Raw genomic sequence first — 21,890 nt, forward strand, 5'->3', positions numbered from 1 at the left:
CTATTTGGAACATAATTTGACTGAGCAGCTAGAACTATGCCCTGGAAAGTGTCATACCGGCAACCATCTCCACCTACCTGACCCTTAGTCAGGTCATTTCAGTTCAGCCTACCTAAGTAATTTTTCAGTCCTATGAAATCAGCCAAGCGGAAGTCAGGGACAGAGACTTGATTGCCATTGTTAGGGGAATTCCAGGATATATTAAAACTGAGTGATTTGTGATCACTTTCCCCAAGCTCATCATTAACCTCAAGATTATTAATTAGTGTTTCCCTACTGGCAAGAACCAAGTCAAGGAGGTTATTTCCCCTAGTTGGCTCTGTCACAAACTGTTTTAAAAAACAATCCTGGACTGTATCAAGAAAGTCACTTGACTCTAAATTTCCTGTCAAATTGCTCCAGTCAATCTGTCTATAGTTGAAATCTCCCATTAGCACAACATTTTCGTATGTAGATGCCTTACGAATTTCGTCCCATAGAAGTTTACTGCACTCCCTATCAAGATTTGGGGCCCTGTAAATCACACCCAAAATTAGTTTTTCTCGGCCCTCGAGAAGCTGTAACCTAACAGATTCAGTGGCTGATGCTTCTAATTTTATATCTTGTCTAACATAACAATTTAAATTGTCTCTGACATACATCGCTACTCCACCACCTTTCCTGTTGACCCTGTCAGTGTGGAATAATTTATAGCCTTGTATGTGACATTCAGAGGGCATCTCTCTCTCTTTCAAATTGAGCCAGGTCTCTGTTATAGCAATAATATCTATGTTTCCTGCACTTGCAATTAATCTTAGCTCATCTATCTTATTTCTTACACTCCTGCTATTAGTATAGTAAACCTTAAGGGAGCTAGTCCCTTGCTGCCCTCTGCTGTCCCCCTTTGTTTGCTGACCTGATCTATTGTTTTTATTTATAACTTCATGCTGAATGCCTTTTATACATTTACTGTTTCCAACCCTAGTGTTGCAAACTGACTGTTTCCCACACTCACCCATACCTCTATCTTCCATCAGTTTAAAATCATAGGCATTTCACCAATGGCCTTCTCAATTGAGTCTGCAAGTGCTACCACCCCAGCCCCAGAGAGATGTACCCCATCCCTTGCATACATATCATGATTGCCATAAAAGTTGTTCCAGTTGTCAATGAATGGAATTGCAAGTTCCTTGCAGTATCTGTCTAGCCAGCAATTTACACCAATTGCCCTAGACAACCATTCATTTCCTACTCCCCTTCTAGGCAAGATGCTACATATGATTGGGATCCCTCCCTTAGACTTAATGAAATCAATAGCTGACCTGTACTTATCTAGCAGCTCTTCTCTCCTACCCTTCCCAATGTCATTTCCACCAGCACTGAGACAGATAATGGGCTTGTTCCCATTACCTGACATGATATTATCCAGCCTGTTGACTATGTCCCCAACACCAGCTCCAGGGAAGCACACTTTATCTCTCATCTTCTTATTCCTATTACAAAAAGCACGGTCAATATATCTTACCTGAGAGTCACCAACCACAAGAATGCACTTACCTCTATTTGCAGGGGCAGTAGTACCCTTACCTTCACTGGCCACTGAAGTTCATTCATCCTGAAGAACAGAGAAGCGATTTCCTACCTTCAGATCTTTACTCTTAACTTTCCTTACTCTGATGCGCCTCCCATTACTGTGAACCACTCGCCACTTGTAGCAGGTGCTGGGCTGCACCTCACTGCTGGTAGCCGTTGCTACCTCCCCACCTACAGCCTCCTTACAGCGAGAGACAGACTGCACCTCACTGCTAGAAGCCTCATTCCCCACAACTCCAGCCACCTCACACTCTCTCCCAGACCCATTGAGGTGGACCTTCAGCCTCCTAATCTCCTCCTGGAGAAGCAAGACCTCCTCCTTCAACTCCCCAACCTCAATTTTTAAAACACTGCAGAAGCAAGCCATGCTTTGTAACCGTCCACGCTAATCCCCAAAGCAGCTCAGGGTTTGTGACCTAACGTGACGACTGACCACTGACACTGCTCGCCTGAATTCACAAATTCATTCTTCTAAACTATGGAATAAACTTCAACGTCTCATCTCAGCTAGTCCTTGGTCTAAATTCTCCCTCACTGACTGTGTTACTAACCTGTCTTCTGTCACACTCTCTCAATATGAGCTTGAACTTCTTGGTTTTGGTCTTTCCTTTGCCACTTCACCTACCCCTCACGCTGGTATTGCACTGATTAGCTCTTTTGTTTCTTTTCATCAGCCTCGCTCCCGTAATCTTCCTGACTTGTCCACCTTTCGTGGCGCTCTTCTTCCTGCTCTTGATAGTCTGTTTTCAAAGAACCACCACCTTCTGTGCCTTTACCAACTTGCCCTTTCTTCTCTTAAATCCAACACCAACATTGTCATACTATCCTCTGACAAAGGCAATTTGGTAGTTGTCCTTGATCGTGAGGATTACCTCCGTAAAGCTGATGCCTTGCTCTCTGACTCACATACCAACACTCCTCGTTTCCAACCCTCTTGATCGCATCAAGAGAACTTTTAACAAGAAACTAAGGACTCTCTCTGACCTCTGTCCTCCTGACTTTGACCTTGTTCAACGTTTTTGTGTCATCTGTCCCTCTCTGCCCTATTTCTATGGCCTTCCCAAAACCCATAAACCTGATATTCCCCTACATCCTATCATATCCTCTAGAGGTTCTGTCTCTTATTCTCTTGCTTCATGGCTGGCCAAAACCTCACTCCCTTTCTTGGTACTTTTTCTCCTGCCCACCTCAGTTACTCTCAAGACTTCATTGAACGGGTTCGCTCTCTCCCGACCTGTAAGATGCTTAGTCTTGACGTTGAGTCCCTCTTCACCAATGTCCCTCTTGATGATGTCCTTGATTTTCTTAGAAGGCCAATGAAGGGTTTCTTCATCTCCCTATACCTAGTGATGTCTTTCTTGATCTTTTCCACCTCTGTGTGAACCCTAATTTCCTTTTCCTTCCAAGGGAAATATTATTCTCAAACCTTCGGTGTCACTATGGGCTCTCCTCTCTCTCTTGTCCTTGCTAATCTTTACATGGAATACTTCTAGATTGTTCTTCTTCCTACTATCGATGTGCGACCTTCACTCTGGCTCTCCTATGTTGATGGCATCTTTGCTCTGTGGCCTCATGACTCTTGTCTCTTCCAGCCATTTCTTGATGCTCTTAATAATCTTGTCCCTTTCATTAAGTTTAAAGCTGAATGGGAATCTAATTCCTTGCTTCCTTTTCTTGATGTCATGTCCACCGCTCAGATACTGGTTTTGCCTTTTCCGTTTATGTGCAGAAATTCAAGGGGTACATAGAGGCTGAAGGATTGAAACCCCAACAAGTGTTTAATTGTGACGAAACAGGCCTGTTTTCGAAGAAAATGCCAAACAGGACCTACATTACACAGGAGGAAAAAGCACTGCCAGGACACAAGCCTATGAAAGACAGGCTAACCTTAATGTTGTGTAGTAATACTAGTGAGGAATGCAGAGTGAAGCCTCTACTCGTGTATCACTCAAACTCCCAGAGTGTACAGGAAAAACAATGTCGTCAAGGCTAATTTGTGTGTGATATGGAGGGCAAACAGTAAGGCATGGGTCACTAGGGACTTTTTCTATGACTGGATTTACCATGTGTTTGGCCGAACTGTCAAAAATTATCTCCTGGAAAATAAATTGGAACTTAAGTGCATCCTGGTATTAGACAATGCTCCTGGTCATCCTTCAGACTTGGCAGAGCAAATTTTGGGGGAGCTGAGCTTCATAAAAGTGAAGTTTTTGCCTCCTAATACCACTCCTCTCCTCCAGCCCATAGACCAGCAGGTCATTTCAAATTTCAAGAAACTGTACACCAAAGGAATGTTTCAAAAGTGCTTTGTAGTGACCTCAGACACTCAACTGACCCTAAGAGAGCTTTGTAAAGATCACTTTAGTATCCTCAATTACATAAACCTTATAGGTAAGGCTTGGGAGGGAATGACTAAGAAGACCTTGAACTCTGCTTGGAGGAAACTGTGGCCAGAATGTGTAGAAGAGAGGAATTTTGAAGGGTTTGGGGCTAACCCTGAGGAGCCTATGCCAGTTGTGGAATCTATTATAGCATTGGGGAAGTCTTTGGGGTTGGAGGTTAGTGGGGAGGATGTGGAAGAGTTGGTGGAGGACGACGGTGAAGAACTAACCACTGATGAGATGCAAGAGCATATGCAACAGCAAGAGGCCACAACTGAGGAAATTGCTTCAGAGGGGAGAGAAATGGAGGAAGTTGCCTTATTCAAAGATTAAGGAAACTTGAGCAAAGTGGGTTGATGTGCAAACCTTTATAGAAGAAAAATCACCCTGACACAGCTATTGCAAGCAAGGCTGGTGACTTTTACAATGACAATGTTGTGACCCCCTTTAGGAAAATCTTAAAGGACATGAGGTACAGAACTCTATAGACAGATTTCTGGTGCGACAGAGGTCCAGTGACTCAAGTTGTTCCCAGTGGCATTAAAAGAAGAAGGGAAGTAACCCCAGAAAAGGACTTGCTACCTAAAGTCCTTATGGAAGGGGATTCCCCTTCCAAAAATTAATACACTTCCATCTCCCCTCCTCCCATCTCATCACACATCACTACAACTTCAATAAAGGTAAGTGTCATTTATTGTTCATTTAGTATTTAGTATTCTTCATTTAGTAGTACACAATATATATTGTGCATGTATCCTTCTTTTTGTGTGTAGGAAAATGAATACTTCATGTGTTAAAAAAAAAATTTTCATACTTTTGGGTGTCTGGAATGGATTAATTGGGTTTCCGTTATTTCTTATGGGGAAAATTAATTTGACTAACAATAATTTCGTCTAACGATGAGCTCTCTGGAACGGATTAATATCATAAGTCGGGGGTTCACTGTATACTATTTGTAAGCCAGAGGCTATTTAGTCTTTGCTGAGATCTGCTTCGTTTTCATTGGACAATGTCTATTATAGAGGTTATGGGTTTTGTGTAGAAATATTTTGACACATTCATCAATATCGTGGCTGTCTGCTAATTCACCAGCACAAATAACCTGCACATAGAAGAGAGAAGTTTACGACGATGTAAATGGTCCAAGTCGGACCGAAACGTCGCCGTAAGCTCCTCTCTTCTATGTGCGGGTTATTTGTGTATTGTTCCAGTCATGGTATTGTGCCTTTTTTAATTCACCCAGCCAGTGTTGCATAAAATCATTTACTGATGACTCATCGTGTGGTCAAAAAGAGATCTTAGCTGTGTCCTGAGGCAGTCTACCTAAGTTGGTTATGAGAAAAGTTGGGTAGTGTCATATATAAGTGCCTCTGCAAAGACAGTGATTATGTGTGAATGATGGTGATTTTATTTTTTTTTTTTTTGGGGGGGGGGGGGGGTTACCCTGCCTTTAACCCTTTCAGGGTCCATGCCGTAGATCTACAGCTTTATGTTCAGGGTCCAAACTGTAGATCTACGCCATGAGCTCAGCTCACTCTGATAAGCTGTGAGCAGTAAATTTGGGCCTAGATATGAGAGAATACATCTATGTGGTATGTGTGCACCACATAAAACAAATCCTGCAGCACACAGTACACAATAAGAAAAAAAACTGAGACCGTGATTTTCGATTAAAACAGTGACTTTGCAGTGTTTTTTCATATGTTTTTTATAGTTGTATTTGCAATTTCTTGGTCTCATTTGATATAATGGAAGATATACTAGAGAAATAGAGATGATTTTGATTGGTTTTAGTACTGGAAATGGCTTGAGACTGAGCTCAAAGTAGCAGAAATGTTAAATTTTTGCCGATGTTCAAGAGTAAACAAATGACCTCACACGTCTAATACACGCCAGCTGGTGGGTCTAATATACATTCACAAATGTGGTGATATTATTTATACAATTATTACAATATTGCATAACAGTAAATCTTCTATTTTTTGGTTTGAATAAAAATTCATTATGTGAATAAAAAATAAAAATGGAATTCATTTGTAAAGCCTGAAAACATAACTAATGAACAGAGGAAATGTTAGTTTAGTGCCAGGAATGCCTGCATTGTTTATTCTGGACCCTATTTTGAAATTGGAATATTCTGAACCTTGCATTAAATTGGCCAAATTACCAATTTCCAGTCACTTTATTTTGTTGTTGAAATAGTTGACTTGGCAATTTCTTGTGCTCAATCGATAGAATAGAAGTAATACTAGTGAAATAGCTAAGAAGCTGGTTGACTGGAATATTGTAATTGTCCTAAAATGGGAGTCAAAGTTGGCAAAATTGCCGATGCGTAAATGTCGCCAACACAAAATTCTCGAGAGCATAATTTCGTCAATTTTCCATCAAATTTCGTAATTTTTGTTTTATTACCTTCAGAAAAAGATTCTCTACCATTTCATAAGAAAAAACAACAAAATTATTTTTTGAAATTTCTTGGACCCTGGTGCACACTTTGAAATTTGGCCTCTGGACCCTGAAATGGTTAATTGTCAGGCATGTTAAAAAAAAAATACAGTATTCATAAATTAACATGCACCTAACAATCATTCTACATCACAGTTTCACATGCATCTACACTCACTCCATGTCAAGTTACGTATTTACCTGCTTCAGCTTTATCAAAGCCTTTAGAATCCACTGCTGGTACTAAGAAAATCTGTGTATCTTGTAGCAGTTTCTGTACTTCTCTATTTTTCTTGGCCCAGCCACTGCCAAGATGTCTTGCTAATCGGATGACCAATTCCCTTCCTACAGGCTGAGCTCCATACAGTCCGCCAAGAATTAACACACGTACACGGTTATCAATGCCACTCTCAATCTGTTAAAGGAATAAAAAATATGCAGCAGCACACCATTTGCAAAGATTAACAGTGTTGTTATAAAGGAAGGATAGATGGGCAACAGAGGTGCTAGTCCTGGGTCCCCACAAAGTAGGGTCCTGGGCAACCTAGGCACAAAAATATACAGTAGAACCTCAAAAATCGAACGTATCACATATCAAACGTTTCGAAAATAGGACCTGTCTGCCGCCTGCTCTGTCCGTGTCCCTGCGAAGGTGCCGTGAGCAGTCTAGCTTTGTTTATGCTTGAGTGAACACTAACCTGCGCTCTCATTCACGCATTTTACGATTATTTCGTTGTGTTTAGTGCTTGTGGGACTGTGAAATAAGCTGCCATGGGCCCAAAGAAACTTGCTAGTGGTATCCCTGTGGTAAAGAAAGTGAGAAACACCATAGATGTCAAAAAGGAAATAATACAGAAGTATGAGAGTGGTGTGAGACTTGTTGAGCTTGCCAGGAAAAACAAGTCGACCATCAGTTCTATCCTGTCAAAGAAAGAACAAATCAAGGAAGCTGATGTTGCGAAAGGTGTTAATATAGGGAGTGGATGAGGTGCCTTCTTCAAAGATAAAGGAGATTTGTGCCAAGTGGAATGATGTCCAAATGTTTGTGCAGAAGTACCACCCTGAGCAAGCTGAAACAAGCCATCTTTGCAACAAGTTCAGTGACAGAACCATGTCCCATTTTAGGGAAATGTTAAAGAGGTGCCAGAAACAGAGGACTGTGGACAGTTATTTTGTGAGACAGGGATCCAGTGACTCTCAAGCTGGTCCTAGTGGCATTAAAAGACAGAGAAGGGAAGTAACCCCTGAGATGGCTTTACCTGAAGTCCTCATGGAGGGGGATTCTCCTTCCAAACACTAACCCCAACTCCCTCTCTCCTCCTCCCTATCTTCCAGATGCCATCACCAATCTTCAATAAAGGTAAGTAAAAATGTTATTTTATATGTATTACTATACATAATTAAAAACTATAGTATTTGTTGTATATAAAACTGTAATTAATCTCTATAAAATGTATTTTTTGTGTGAATATTTTTGGGTTTCTGGAACGGATTAATTGTATTTCCATTATTTCTTATGGGAAATACTGCTTCGAATTTCAGACTTTTCGAATTTAGAACTAGCTCCTGGAACGGATTAAGTTCGATTTTTGAGGTTCAACTGTACTCTGAAACAGAACTTATATGACATTAAACATTTTAAAGAGACGGTTTTTAAGCTTTTCAAACAAATTCACATCATTTGAAGATAAAAACAAAGCTAGTTAACACTATAAAATAATACCAGTGTGTAATGAGACAATAAAATTTCAACGTCAGGGGGCCCTGGTTACTTGTCTTGGGCTTTCTTAACTCTTAAACCACCACTGTTCATCAGTAAAAATTTTTTTATTTTTTTTTTTTTTTTTTTTATTATCACACCGGCCGATTCCCACCAAGGCAGGGTGGCCCGTAAAAATTATAAGCTTTTAATAGTAAAAATTATAAATTTTAATTTATCTATGTGTAAGCCTAGGAACTGACCTACATTTTTGTTTTCTAATTCTTCCTTTCAACACATCGGCCGTATCCCACCGAGGCGGGGTGACCCAAAAGGAAAAATGAAAGTTTCTCCTTTTACATTTAGTAATATATACAGGACAAGGGGTTACTAGCCCCTTGCTCCCGGCATTTTAGTTGCCTCTTACAACACGCATGGCGTAAGGAGGAAGAATTCTGTTCCACTTCCCCATGGAGATAAGAGGAAATAAACAAGAACAAGAACTAGAATGAAAACAGAAGAAAATCCAGAGGGGTATGTATATATACGCTTGTACATGTATGTGTAGTGTGACCTAAGTGTAAGTAGAAGTAACAAGACGTACCTGAAATCTTGCATGTTCATGAGACAGAAAAAAAGACACCAGCAATCCTACCATCATGTAAAACAATTACAGGCTTTCATTTTACACTCACTTGGCAGGACGGTAGTACCTCCCTGGGAGGTTGCTGTCTACCAACCTACTATTTATTTCATGTGTTATTTATTTCATGGCTTATTTGATTGTTTATTTTATTTCCAATCAGTACTTAGTACATACTATATGTCCCAACTGGATTTTTTTTTAAAGTTGTTTGTTGTGTTGCTTAGGCCAGTGCCCTCACTGCACAGTTCCAGACCACATCTCCTGGTGGATCAAGGCCTGATCAACCTAGCTGTTACAGCTAGCCCCACACAATCTAATATACAAGCCAAAGACCAGCTGGTCAGGAATTGTCTTGAAAAACTTATCCAGTTCCCTCTTTAAGACAACCAGAGGTTTGTTGGTAAATCCTTTTTTGCACAAAGGGAGGGCATTGAAAAGTCAAGGACTTCTGACACCCACTGAGTTTTCTTTTATTGTACATGTCACACCCCAGTTTTTCACTAGAGGTACTTTGCTCTGTCTGCCAAGTTTCTTGTGTTCATAGGGGTGATTTTGGTTTGCAGGCTTAGGACCAGTCCCTCCAGGATTTTTCAGGTGAAGATAATGATGTACAGAACCTTTTTTGCCTATGTTTCAAGAAATAAAGCTGAAGAGTCTTCAAACATTTCCAATACAGTGGACCCCCGGTTAACGATATTTTTTCACTCCAGAAGTATGTTCCGGTGCCAGTACTGACCGAATTTGTTCCCATAAGGAATATTGTGAAGTAGATTAGTCCATTTCAGACCCCCAAACATACACGTACAAACGCACTTACATAAATACACTTACATAATTGTTCGCATTCGGAGGTAATCGTTATGCGGGGGTCCACTGTAGTTTAAATGTTTGATTGACTGTATGCAGTGAAAATTCTCTGCACATTTTCCAGCTCAGCAATCTTGCCTGCCTTGAAGTAAGCCATAAGGATACGGCAGAATTCTAGCCTGGTGAGAAGAAAAAGTGACTTAAGGAGTATCATCACTGGCTCCACATCCCTTCTCTTAAAAGTTCTAGTTACCTGTTGTTTTCCTTTTGGTAGCAACAGAGGCACTGATGTCATCCTTGAAAGTGAGCTCTTCACTCTACTGAATGTTGAGATATTGTCCCATACTCTGTTTCAGCCTTTACTTTCTCCATTCTCTCATAGAGAAGCAACTGAAACTTGTCCTCACTGAATATCATATCATATATTGTCTGAGGCCCAATGGAAGATTTTAATTATATCTTTATGAAGACTTGCTGTTTCTTCAAATACAGAGGTTACAAAATATGAAGACAGCAGCAGCGCTAAAGAAGTGAAGATGTGATTAATCAATTATCCTTGAAGAATAGCTTTGAGATAGTCAATCTCTCAGCCATGAGAAGTAGGGTAGGGCCCTGATTATACGACAGGTTAGGTTCCAGGCTACTACCATAAAGCAAAAATCACTGTAAAACGAGTCAGCCTTTCTTTCATTTTAAAATACATATAAAAGCCTGATAACATGTTTACACTATCATATATTAAGTAAACAATAGAGCTAGGCCTTAAAAAAATTAAAGTAAAATGCATATACAGTAGACTCATTACATAAGTTGTGAGTAGTGAATTTGAAAATGGAAAATTGCCAGAATACAGAGAGATGCAGAGTACACAAATCTGTAAACAATGAATCACCGATAACACACCCTGGCTCATGGCAACTGTTATTCAGGCTACTGTATTAATGTGAAGATAATTTGTATATAATGTAAGGCATTTGTATTGTGGGGAAAATGCTCCATAAATGCATGAGGTTAATCATAGAATTGATGAGGGAAAAAAGGTGAGTGGTGCATTGAGGTATATGTGGAGACAAAAAACATTATCTATGGAGGCAAAGAAGGGAATGTATACAAGTATAGTAGTACCAACACTCATATATGGGTGTGAAGCTTGGGTTGTGAATGCAGCAGCGAGGAGACGGTTGGAGGCAGTGGAGATATCCTGTCTAAGGGCAATGTGTGGTGTAAATATTAGGCAGAAAATTCGGTGTGGAAATTAGGAGAAGGTGTGGAGTTAATAAAAGTATTAGTCAGAGGGCTGAAGAGGGGTTGTTGAAGTGGTTTGGTCATTTAGAGAAAATGGATCAAAGTAGAATGACATGGAGAGCATATAAATCTGTAGGGGAAGGAAGGTGGGGTAGGAAGGAAGGTTAGAAGGAAGGGGTAAGGGAGGTTTTGTGGGTGAGAGGCTTGGACTTCCAGCAGGTGTGCATGAGCATGTTCGATAGGAGTGAATGGAGACGAATGGTATTTGGGACCTGACGATCTGTTGGAGTGTGAGCAGGGTAATATTTAGTGAAGGGATTCGAGGAAACCGGTTATTTTTATATAGCCGGACTTGAGTCCTGGAAATGGAAAGTACAATGCCTGCACTCTAGAGGAGGAGTTCGGGATATTATCAGTTTGGAGGGATATGTTGTGTATCTTTATATGTATATGCTTCTAAACTGTTGTGTTCTGAGCACCTCTGCAAAAACAGTGATTATGTGTGAGTGTGGTGAAAGTGTTGAATGATGATGAAAGTATTTTCTTTTTGGGGATTTTCTTTCTTTTTGGGTCACCCTGCCTCGGTGGGAGATGGCCGACTTGTTAAAAAAAAACATATACTGTCAGTGTTTTTGGGTAGACACTTATTGGGGCTCCCCAAAGTGGTCAATATTGACCCCTAAGGGTCAATGGGGCTATCAAAGAGGTCAATAAATGGCTGGGGGTCAAAAGGGGGGTCAATAAATATCTGGGGCCATGCTTTGCATATCTGTGACCTTCCACTCCCACCCCCCTTTGTCTCTTTCATCCCTCCAACCAAATATCAATGCCACTTGTGACAGTCATCAGATGCATCCTTCTCATTAATGATATCAACAGTTTCAGTAAAAAGAGTATGTTAAATATTATACTTTTCATAACTTAAATATTACCTATTTCTTATGAAGTCATTATTATTATTCTTTCTTTCTTTTAACGCACTGACCATATCCCACCGAGGCAGGGTGGCCCAAAAGGCAAAACGAAAGTTTCTCTTTTTACATTTAGTAATATATACAGGAGAAGGGGTTACTAGCCCCTTCCTCCTGGCATTTTACTCGCCTCTTACGACACACATGGCTTACGAAGGAAGAATTCTGTTCCACTTCCCCATGGATAATTATTATTATTATGTTTTTTTTTTAACAAGTCGGCCGTCTTCCACCGAGGCAGGGTGACCCAATAAGAAAGAAAATCCCCAAAAAGAAAAAACTTTCATCATCATTCAACACTTTCACCTCACTCACACATAATCAATGTTTTTGCAGAGGTGCCCAGAATACAACAGTTTAAAGGTACATATATACATATAAAAATACAAAATATATCCCTCCAAACTGCCAATATCTCAAACCCCTCCTTTAGAGTGCAGGCATTGTACTTCCCATTTCCAGGACTCAGGTCCGGTTATATAAAATAACCGGCTTCCCTGAATCCCTTCACCAAATATTACCCTGCTCACACTCCAACAGCTCGTCAGGTCCCAAATACTATTTGTCTCCATTTACTCCTATCTAACACGCTCACGCACACTTGCTGGAAGTCCAAACCCCTCGCCCACAACACCTCCTTTACCCCCTCCCTCCAACTTTTTCGAGGACATCCCCTACCCCACCTTCCTTCCCCTACGGATTTATACGCTCTCCATGTCATTCTACTTTGATCCATTCTCTCTAAATGACCAAACCACCTCAACAAACCCTCTTCAGCCCTCTGACTAATATTTTATTAACTCCACACCTTCTCCTAATTTCCACACTCTGAATTTTCTGCATAATATTTACACCACACATTGTCCTTAGACAGGACATCTCCAATGCCTCCAACCGCCTCCTCGCTGCCGCATTTACAACCCAAGCTTCACACCCATATAAGAGTATTGGTACTACTATACTTTCATACATCCTTTCTTTGCCTCTATAGATAACATTTTTTGCCTCCACATATACCTCAATGCACCACTCACTTTTTTCCTTCTTCAGTTCTATGATTAACTTCATCTTTCATAAATCCATCCGCTGACACATCAACTCCCAAATATCTGAAAACATTCACTTCTTCCATACTACTCCTCCCCAATTTGATATCCAATTTTTCTTTATCTAAATCATTTGATACTCTCATCGCCTTACTCTTTTCTATGTTCACCTTCAACTTTCTACCTTTACACACACTTCCAAATTCGTCCACTAACCTTTGCAATTTTTCTTTAGAGTCTCCCATAAGCACAGTATCATCAGCAAAAAGTAACTGTGTCACTTCCCATTTTGTATTTATTTCCCCATAATTTAATCCCACCCCTGTCCTTAACGCCCTAGCATTTACTTCTTTTACAAACCCATCTAAAAATATATTAAACAACCATGATGACATTACATATCCCTGTCTAAGACCTTCTTTTACCGAGAAATAGTCTCCCGACTTGTTGAAAAAAAAAATCTATTATTATTATTATTATCTATTATTATTCATAGTACTATTAGATAAAGTACTATTTATTATTTTTTCATATAATAAATGCTTAGGGGTTGATGAACAATCTGAGTCAATAAGCTGAAGTTTGGGGATCCCTGTATTAGATGATCAACGGGAAGTGAAAAGTGTCACAAGTCACTCCCAGTTGATCATCTGTGTCCAACTGACTGTTTAATGTGTCCACCCAAAACACTGACACTATATACATTTATGGAGCATTTTTCCCCACAATACAAACACCTTATATTATATACAAATTATCTAAACATTTGTGCAGTAACCTGCATAACAGCAACACACCCAAGCTCACTGCAACACACCCAGACTCACTGCAACACATCCAGGCTCACTGCAACACATCCAGGCACACTGCAACACACCCAGGCTCACTTAAACACACCCTTTAGAGAGCAAGTGATGTTCTTTATGAGTGAAGGCATATGATAGGAATGTTTTCTATAGTTACCCCCTGTAATATACACAGTTTCTCTGGTGTTAGGGGACCAGAGAGAATGTCTTATTGTAATTGTCGTGCATTTCTTTATACCCACCCAGCTACCACAATTATATCAATTTGTTTTAGTATGGTTGTCAGTATTATGTTTATATGATATACAGCATGTTTTTTATATAATTTTGCAAAACTTGCTATAGATGGATTAATGAGAATGTCTATAATATCACAAATATACTACATATATAGCACCTCAGAGCAATATTCTTCCACCGTTATTGCATCTTCAACTCTAGCGAGGCAGTCTCTTACCTACTCCCTCGCCTGGCATAGCCCCTACTTTGTAACTTTGCACTTAAAATAAGAGCCTTACAATGCCTCTTTTAATTACAAATACCCTTAGATGCCACCACAACAACAAAAAATACAGTAAATCCTCACTTGATGTTGCTGACAGGTTCTTGGAAACTGCGACTTTAAGCTAAATGTCTATGTTCCCCATCAGTAAAATGGGTACCTGGGTGTTAGTCAACTGGTGTGGGTCGCATCCTGGGACTCTGACCTAATTTGCCCGACATGCGGAGCATAACAAGGGGTTTTCTATAGTAGTATGTCATTGTTGTCAGCTAGGCCTGTATACCTTATACATGTACTTGTAGTAAATAAAGATATTATTATTATTACTATAAATGATATAAACATCAGGGATGCACAGTGCATCTTTGGCACCCATTGCAACAGGATTAAGTCAAGGAATAAATGTTTGCAAAGCAAAAACAGTAAGGAGCACCTCCTACCACCACACAGTTCAAAAACAAACATGCAAACTTTACAGACAGTGGCCTTTGCTGGGAGCTGATTTTTTCTCATTGATGTTATAACATAACATCATTAAGTAAGGACTTACTGTAGTATATATAATATACTACACTAAGTCCTTACTGTAGTATATTATAGTAGTACCTCGGTACTCGAACAGCTCCCTACTCAAACAATTCGGTATTCAAATGCTTTGTTCGGTAAAAAAGTTGCTTGGTAGTGAACCGTTTGCTCAGTACTCAGCCAAACAAACACGACCTGCCAGAACTTTGCTGTAAACTGTTCCTCATTTCACTGTATTTTTTCGTGTTTTTTCTATATTATTTGTATAAATAAGTCACCATGGGGCCTAAGAAGATTAGTGATAACAGCCAACCAAAAAGAAAATTTGTTTGGTACTCAAGCAGATCGGCACTCGAACAGCCTTCTGGAATGAATTAAATTCAAGAACCAAGGTATGTACTACTGTATATACTACAGTAAGGACTTACTGTCATATATATAATATAGTTAGTTTAATGCATAGTTCCTTTGTATAAAGGCAAAGGGGACAAAAGAGAGTGCAAAAATTATAGGGGGATAAGTCTGTTGAGTATACCTGGTAAAGTGTATGGTAGAGTTATTATTGAAAGAATTAAGAGTAAGACGGAGAATAGGATAGCAGATGAACAAGGAGGCTTTAGGAAAGGTAGGGGGTGTGTGAACCAGGTGTTTACAGTGAAACATATAAGTGAACAGTATTTAGATAAGGCTAAAGAGGTTTTTGTGGCATTTATGGATTTGGAAAAAGCGTATGACAGGGTGGATAGGGAAGCAATGTGGCAGATGTTGCAGGTGTATGGTGTAGGAGGTAGGTTACTGAAAGCAGTGAAGAGCTTTTACGAGGATAGTGAGGCTCAAGTTAGAGTATGTAGGAAAGAAGGAGATTATTTCCCAGTAAAAGTAGGCCTTAGACAAGGATGTGTGATGTCACCGTGGTTGTTTAATATATTTATAGATGGGGTTGTAAGAGAAGTAAATGCGAGGGTCTTGGCAAGAGGCGTGGAGTTAAAAGATAAAGAATCACACAAAGTGGGAGTTGTCACAGTTGCTCTTTTCTGATGACGCTGTGCTCTTGGGAGATTCTGAAGAGAAGTTGCAGAGGTTGGTGGATGAATTTGGTAGGGTATGCAAAAGAAGAAATTTAAAAGTGAATACAGGAAAGAGTAAGGTTATGAGGATAACAAAAAGATTAGGTGATGAAAGATTGGATATCAGATTGGAGGGAGAGTGTATGGAGGAGGTGAATGTATTCATATATTTGGGAGTGGACGTGTCAGAGGATGGGTCTATGAAAGATGAGGTGAATCATAGAATTGATGAGGGAAAAAGGGTGAATGGTGCACTTAGGAGTCTGTGGAGACAAAGAACTTTGTCCTTGGAGGCAAAGAGGGAAATGTATAAGAGTATAGTTTTACCAACGCTCTTATATGGGTGTGAAGCATGGGTGATGAATGTTGCAGCGAGAAGAAGGCTGGAGGCAGTGGAGATGTCATGTCTGAGGGCAATGTGTGGTGTGAATATAATGCAGAGAATTCGTAGTTTGGAAGTTAGGAGGAGGTGCGGGATTACCAAAACTGTTGTCCAGAGGGCTGAGGAAGGGTTGTTGAGGTGGTTCGAACATGTAGAGAGAATGGAGCGAAACGGAATGACTTCAAGAGTATATCAGTCTGTAGTGGAAGGAAGGCGGAGTTGGGGACGGCCTAGGAAAGGTTGGAGGGAGGGGGTAAAGGAGGTTTTGTGTGCGAGGGGCTTGGACTTCCAGCGGGCATGCGTGAGCGTGTTTGATAGGAGTGAATGGAGACAAATGGTTTTTAATACTTGATGTGCTGTTGGAGTGTGAGCAAAGTAACGTTTATGAAGGGATTCAGGGAAACCGGCAGGTCGGACTTGAGTCCTGGAGATGGGAAGTACAGTGCCTGCACTCTGAAGGAGGGGTGTTAATGTTGCAGTTTAAAAACTGTAGTGTAAAGCACCCTTCTGGCAAGACAGTGATGGAGTGAATGATGGTGAAAGTTTTTCTTTTTTGGGCCACCCTGCCTTGGTGGGAATCGGCCAGTGTGTTAATAATAAAAAAATAGTTTAATATCTTTATTATGCACCCCATACCCATCCTGTGGGCGGTAATCAAAAGATTACAGAGGTACATAATGGGTCCATACTACAGTAAGTCCTTTAATAACCTTAAAATGCTTGAAACTTTGACAAGTTTCCATACAGAATCCAGAGAGACACTGGAGCTCATAGAGAGCCTAAACAGAGAAAATGGCATGCAGATGCCCAGCTGCAGTAATAGTGAATCAGGTGCTGTACAAACGAATAACTGGGTATAACTTAAAACTACCGTATTAACAAATCACTGAGAAGTGCCGCAAACAGGGGGGCTGCCTGTATTCAGCTTCATAGTCTTGAACGCTGTGTAAGATTATGAACCTGAACACTTCTCACTGCTGAAGGAATGACCACCTCAAAACACTTCTTCAATTCTGTTAAATAGATTGTATAATCTTTACCTCTCCACTACTTCTATTGTCTCCATATTTCGTCACCTCTGTATTTGACTAAGAGTCTATGGTGTGAGCGAAACACTTCAGAAATCAAGATACCTAGCTGCTGTATGTCAAACGCACTTCTCAGAGCCAACAACAACATAACTATCTTTAACTACAATATCAGATCTTTAAGCAAGCATTACGATGACCTCCTAGCATTACTAAATTCCTTGCATGCCAATATGTCCATCATTACACTAACTGAAACCTGGCTAAAGCCTGATACTACAGATGTCTATGCCATTCCTGGTTACACAGCCATACACAACTGTAGGCCAGACCAACAAGGGGGTGGCACAGCTATATACTACTCAGACCAACTAGAATGTATCACTAATACTTGCACAAGGGATGAACATGGGGAATATATAATAGTTAAATTCAAATCCAAATACCTACAAAAACCTCTCACAGTGATAAACATCTACAGAGTTCCACAATCAAACATTAGCCAATTTAGTCAAAACCTAGGAAGTATGATAACTGATGTACGCATGAACAAAGATCACTTACTACTCTCAGGTGACTTCAATATAAATCTCCTGCAAGACCAGGACCCACACGTTACTGAATTCACAAACACAATGAGTAACTGCATGTTGCTACCAACAGTAACAAAACCTACAAGAGTTACGGAGACTAGTGTTTCCCTACTTGACCACATCTGGACCAACACCATATCCCCTTTAAAATCAGGCATAATTACAGATAATACCACAGACCACTACCCTACTTTCCTCATAACAACTCTTGGTAAAATACCCCAAGACACTACTAAAGTCACCTTCAGACTTCACAATGAGGCAGCCATTAATAACTTCACAACAGCAGTAACAAACATTGACTGGCACACTGAGCTAGAAATCTATACAGATATTGACGAATGTTTTAATAATTTTCTAAAAAAGACCCAATACCTCTATAACAAGCACTGCCCTAAAAAAACTAAACAGATGACAGCTAAGAGACTGAACAGTCCCTGGCTAACACCCAGCATTCTCAAATCCATAAATACAAAACACCGATATGAAAAACAGTACAGAATGGGTCACATAACCAGAGACCAAACAAAACGTTACTCGTCAATCCTAACCAGCCTGATAAGAAGGGCAAAAAAACTGTATTATGAGAACAGATTATCCAACTTACGAGGTGATATAAAAAAGACCTGGAAGACCCTATCAGAAATTCTGGGAACAAAAAAGATATCACGAAATAGCGAAATAAAATTAGCAAAATCAGATGAACCCCAACTCCCACCAACAGAAACAGCAAACAGACTCAATGATTTCTTCTCCACTATAGGACAAAACCTTGCCAATAAAATCCCAAGCTCAGATACCCCACCAAATGACTACCTCACTGGCAACTACCCGAACACACTGTTCCTAGCTCCGACTAACCCATACGAAGTCTCCCTTACTATCAACACACTAAAAAACAAGGCAGGAGATTTAAATACCTTACCACCCTTTATATACAAAAAAGTGTCACAAGTACTATCACCAATCATTGCAACACTCTTTAACAAATCCATTGAATCCTCCACCTTCCCTACAGCTCTCAAAATAGCAAGGGTCACCCCGATCCATAAAGGAGGAGACCAAACAGAGTTGAATAACTATAGGCCAATATCCAATTTACACCCTCTCTCAAAAATCTTCGAAAAATTAATTCATAAACGAATCTACTCCTACCTCATCTCCCAAAACATTCTCAACCCCTGCCAATTTGGATTCAGGCCTAATAAAAATACTAATGATGCTATTATACACATGCTAGAACATATATACACTGCAATAGAGAAAAAAGAAGTCCCACTGGGGATCTTCATTGACTTACGTAAAGCTTTTGATACAGTTGACCATGACTTGCTCCACGTAAAATTGTCACACTATGGTATTAGAGGGCACTCCCTCAACTACCTCAAGTCATACCTCAGCAACAGAAGCCAATATGTGTATGCAAATGGGGCAAGCTCTTCCGCTCAACCAATTACAGTTGGTGTCCCACAGGGAAGTGTCCTTGGCCCTCTTCTCTTTCTCCTATACATAAATGACCTACCAAATGCTTCGCAATTACTCAAACCCACACTTTTTGCAGATGACACTACATACGTCTTCTCTCACCCGAGCCCAGTCACGCTAGCCAATACTGTAAACACCGAATTACAGAAAATATCTACCTGGATGAGGACTAACAAACTTACACTAAACATTGACAAAACCTACTTCATTCAGTTTGGTAACAGAGCTACAGATGTACCTCTTAACATAACGATAAACAGATCACCTATCACAAAGCTAACAGAGGGAAAATTCTTAGGAATCCACCTGGATAATAGACTCAAATTTCATACACATATACAACAAATTTCTAAGAAAATTTCCAAGACTGTAGGCATACTATCGAAGATGCGGTACTATGTTCCACAGTCAGCCCTCCTGGCCCTTTATCACTCTCTTATTTACCCCTATCTCACCTATGGAATTTGTGCATGGGGTTCAACAACAATTAACCATCTCAGACCACTAATTACCCAACAAAAGGCTGCAGTTAGAATGATAACAAATTCTCACTACAGGCAGCACACTCCACCAATATTCAAAACACTCAACCTACTCACCATACAAAACATCCATACTTATTACTGCACCTATTACATACATAGAACACTTAACTCTGATATTAACCCTCCCCTCAAACATCTCCTTGCCAACCTCAACAGAACACATGACCATAACACAAGGCACAGATCACTCTTTGATGTTCCTCGTGTCCATCTCACGCTATGCAAAAACTCAATGCACATAAAAGGCCCTAAAATCTGGAATTCATTACCTGTAACTATAAAAGAAACACTACCTGTTTATAAATTCAAGTCTCTTCTCAAAGATCACTTACTCACTCAAAACCAAATAAATACTGAATAACTGAACCTTATAAATTGTATATCCTATATGTCCTCACAATTATATCACACAAATGTTAAACCTAGGACCCAATCTAACTTTGTTATTTTTTTAAATACACTACCTAACAGAATACTCCATTCGACTGAATGTACAGCAATGCAAGCAACCATATGACCTGTCTTTGTAATACTCATTTGTGCTTTATAGTTATCTGTTTACAATAATGTTTTATCACTGATTTCATCATTGCTTAGTTAATCTTAAGTTAATTTTAAGCCAGCCCGTAATGCTATGCATATAACTGGCTTTGGCATGCTGCTCTTACCTGTATTTTTTGTACCTCTGTATGTATGCTTAAATTACTAAATAAAATAAAATAAAAAAAAATAAAAAATGTGCCGGTACAGTACATCATTATTATAATGAAGAAGCAATGAGTCTGAAGAAGAAAGTCAAGATGCTGTAACAGGGATTGAAAAACTTGACCAGGATGATTTTGGTAAATGTTATGAAGACATTATAGCCAGCATTCCCAGCAACAACACATCATAGATATCTGCCTCAGGAGCCTTTTCCAAATCACAAAAAGCAGCATTCAAAAACAAATGTGCTGGTACCAGGTATTCGTTTTACCAAAGAAATAGAAATCTATGACATTATTACTTATAGAAGGAAGTCTAATAGAGTGGTTAAAAAACAAACATGAAAGTTCTTTCATCTCTGACAAACCTAGCCAGTAAATATCCGAGACCAACCCACTCTTCAACAGAGTGAAGATTATTTAACAGAAGTTAATTTGTTCCTCATAGGAACAAATTAACTTTTGAACGAGGGAAGATGCTGATGTTTTTGAACTTCAATTTGAGAATTTTTAATTATAGCTATCGGAGTAATATATGAATATTGTTTAATTTTAAGTATTAGAATAATGTATGCTTTTCTGTTTTTCAATGTGTTCCTTCAAAGTTTAAAAAAATTTAAAGTGTATAATGAAAACATTTTGTATCAGTTAATTCAGTTTGATAATGGAGAGAGAGAGGCTTGTTCTAGTTGTGAACTATAATTCTGGATTTTCAATTTGCAATTACAGTAATGTATATTATTCTTTTTGTAGTTTTGAAAATGTTTCTTAACCCTTTGACTGTTTTCGACGTATAAATACGTCTTACGAGCCAATGTTTCTGACGTATATATACTCAATAATTCTAGCGGCTTCAAATCAAGTGGGAGAAAGCTGGTAGGCCCACATGTGAGAGAATGGGTCTGTGTGGTCAGTGTGCACCACATAAAAAAAATCCTGCAGCACACATTGCATAATGAGAAAAAAAAAACTCTGATCGTTTTTTTGGAATAAAACGCCGACTTTGAGGTGTATTTTCGTATAGTATTTATCGTTGTATTCGCGTTTTCATGGTCTTAGGTGATAAAATGGAAAACATATTACAGAAATAGAGATGATTTTCATTACTTTTACGATGAAAACGACCTTGAAACTGAGCTCAAAGTAGCGGAAATGTTCGATTTTTACCAATGTTCAAGAGTAAATAAATCACACCACACGTCCAATACACGTCAACTGGGGAGTCTACTATTCTTTCACTAGTGCACTGATATTATTTATACCATTTTTACAATAATGCAGTCGTCTGCATAACAGTAAATTTTGTATTTTTTTGTATGAATAAAAAATCAAAATAGAAAGCAATAATAATATAAGAGGGGCCTAGAGATGTGACTAATGAACAGAGCATATGTTATTTTAGTGCCACGAATGTCTACCTTGTTTATTCTGGACCCTATTT

The 21,890-nt window shown here is 39.4% G+C and overlaps 1 protein-coding gene across 6 annotated transcripts in view; it reads right to left on the reverse strand.

Annotated features, from left to right (window-relative positions):
- The window catches only part of LOC128694145 (carboxypeptidase D), a 346,813-nt gene that overhangs the window by 168,433 nt on the left and 156,490 nt on the right, over positions 1-21,890 (reverse strand). For all 6 annotated transcript variants that reach the window (XM_070080625.1, XM_070080611.1, XM_070080597.1 and 3 more), the window contains one exon: positions 6,600-6,813. In XM_070080625.1, the coding sequence (XP_069936726.1) occupies positions 6,600-6,813 (214 nt within the window). The remainder of the gene's footprint in view (positions 1-6,599; positions 6,814-21,890) is intronic.

This window comes from Cherax quadricarinatus, chromosome 6 (genome assembly GCF_038502225.1).
Source record: "Cherax quadricarinatus isolate ZL_2023a chromosome 6, ASM3850222v1, whole genome shotgun sequence".
Classification (NCBI taxonomy): domain Eukaryota; kingdom Metazoa; phylum Arthropoda; class Malacostraca; order Decapoda; family Parastacidae; genus Cherax; species Cherax quadricarinatus.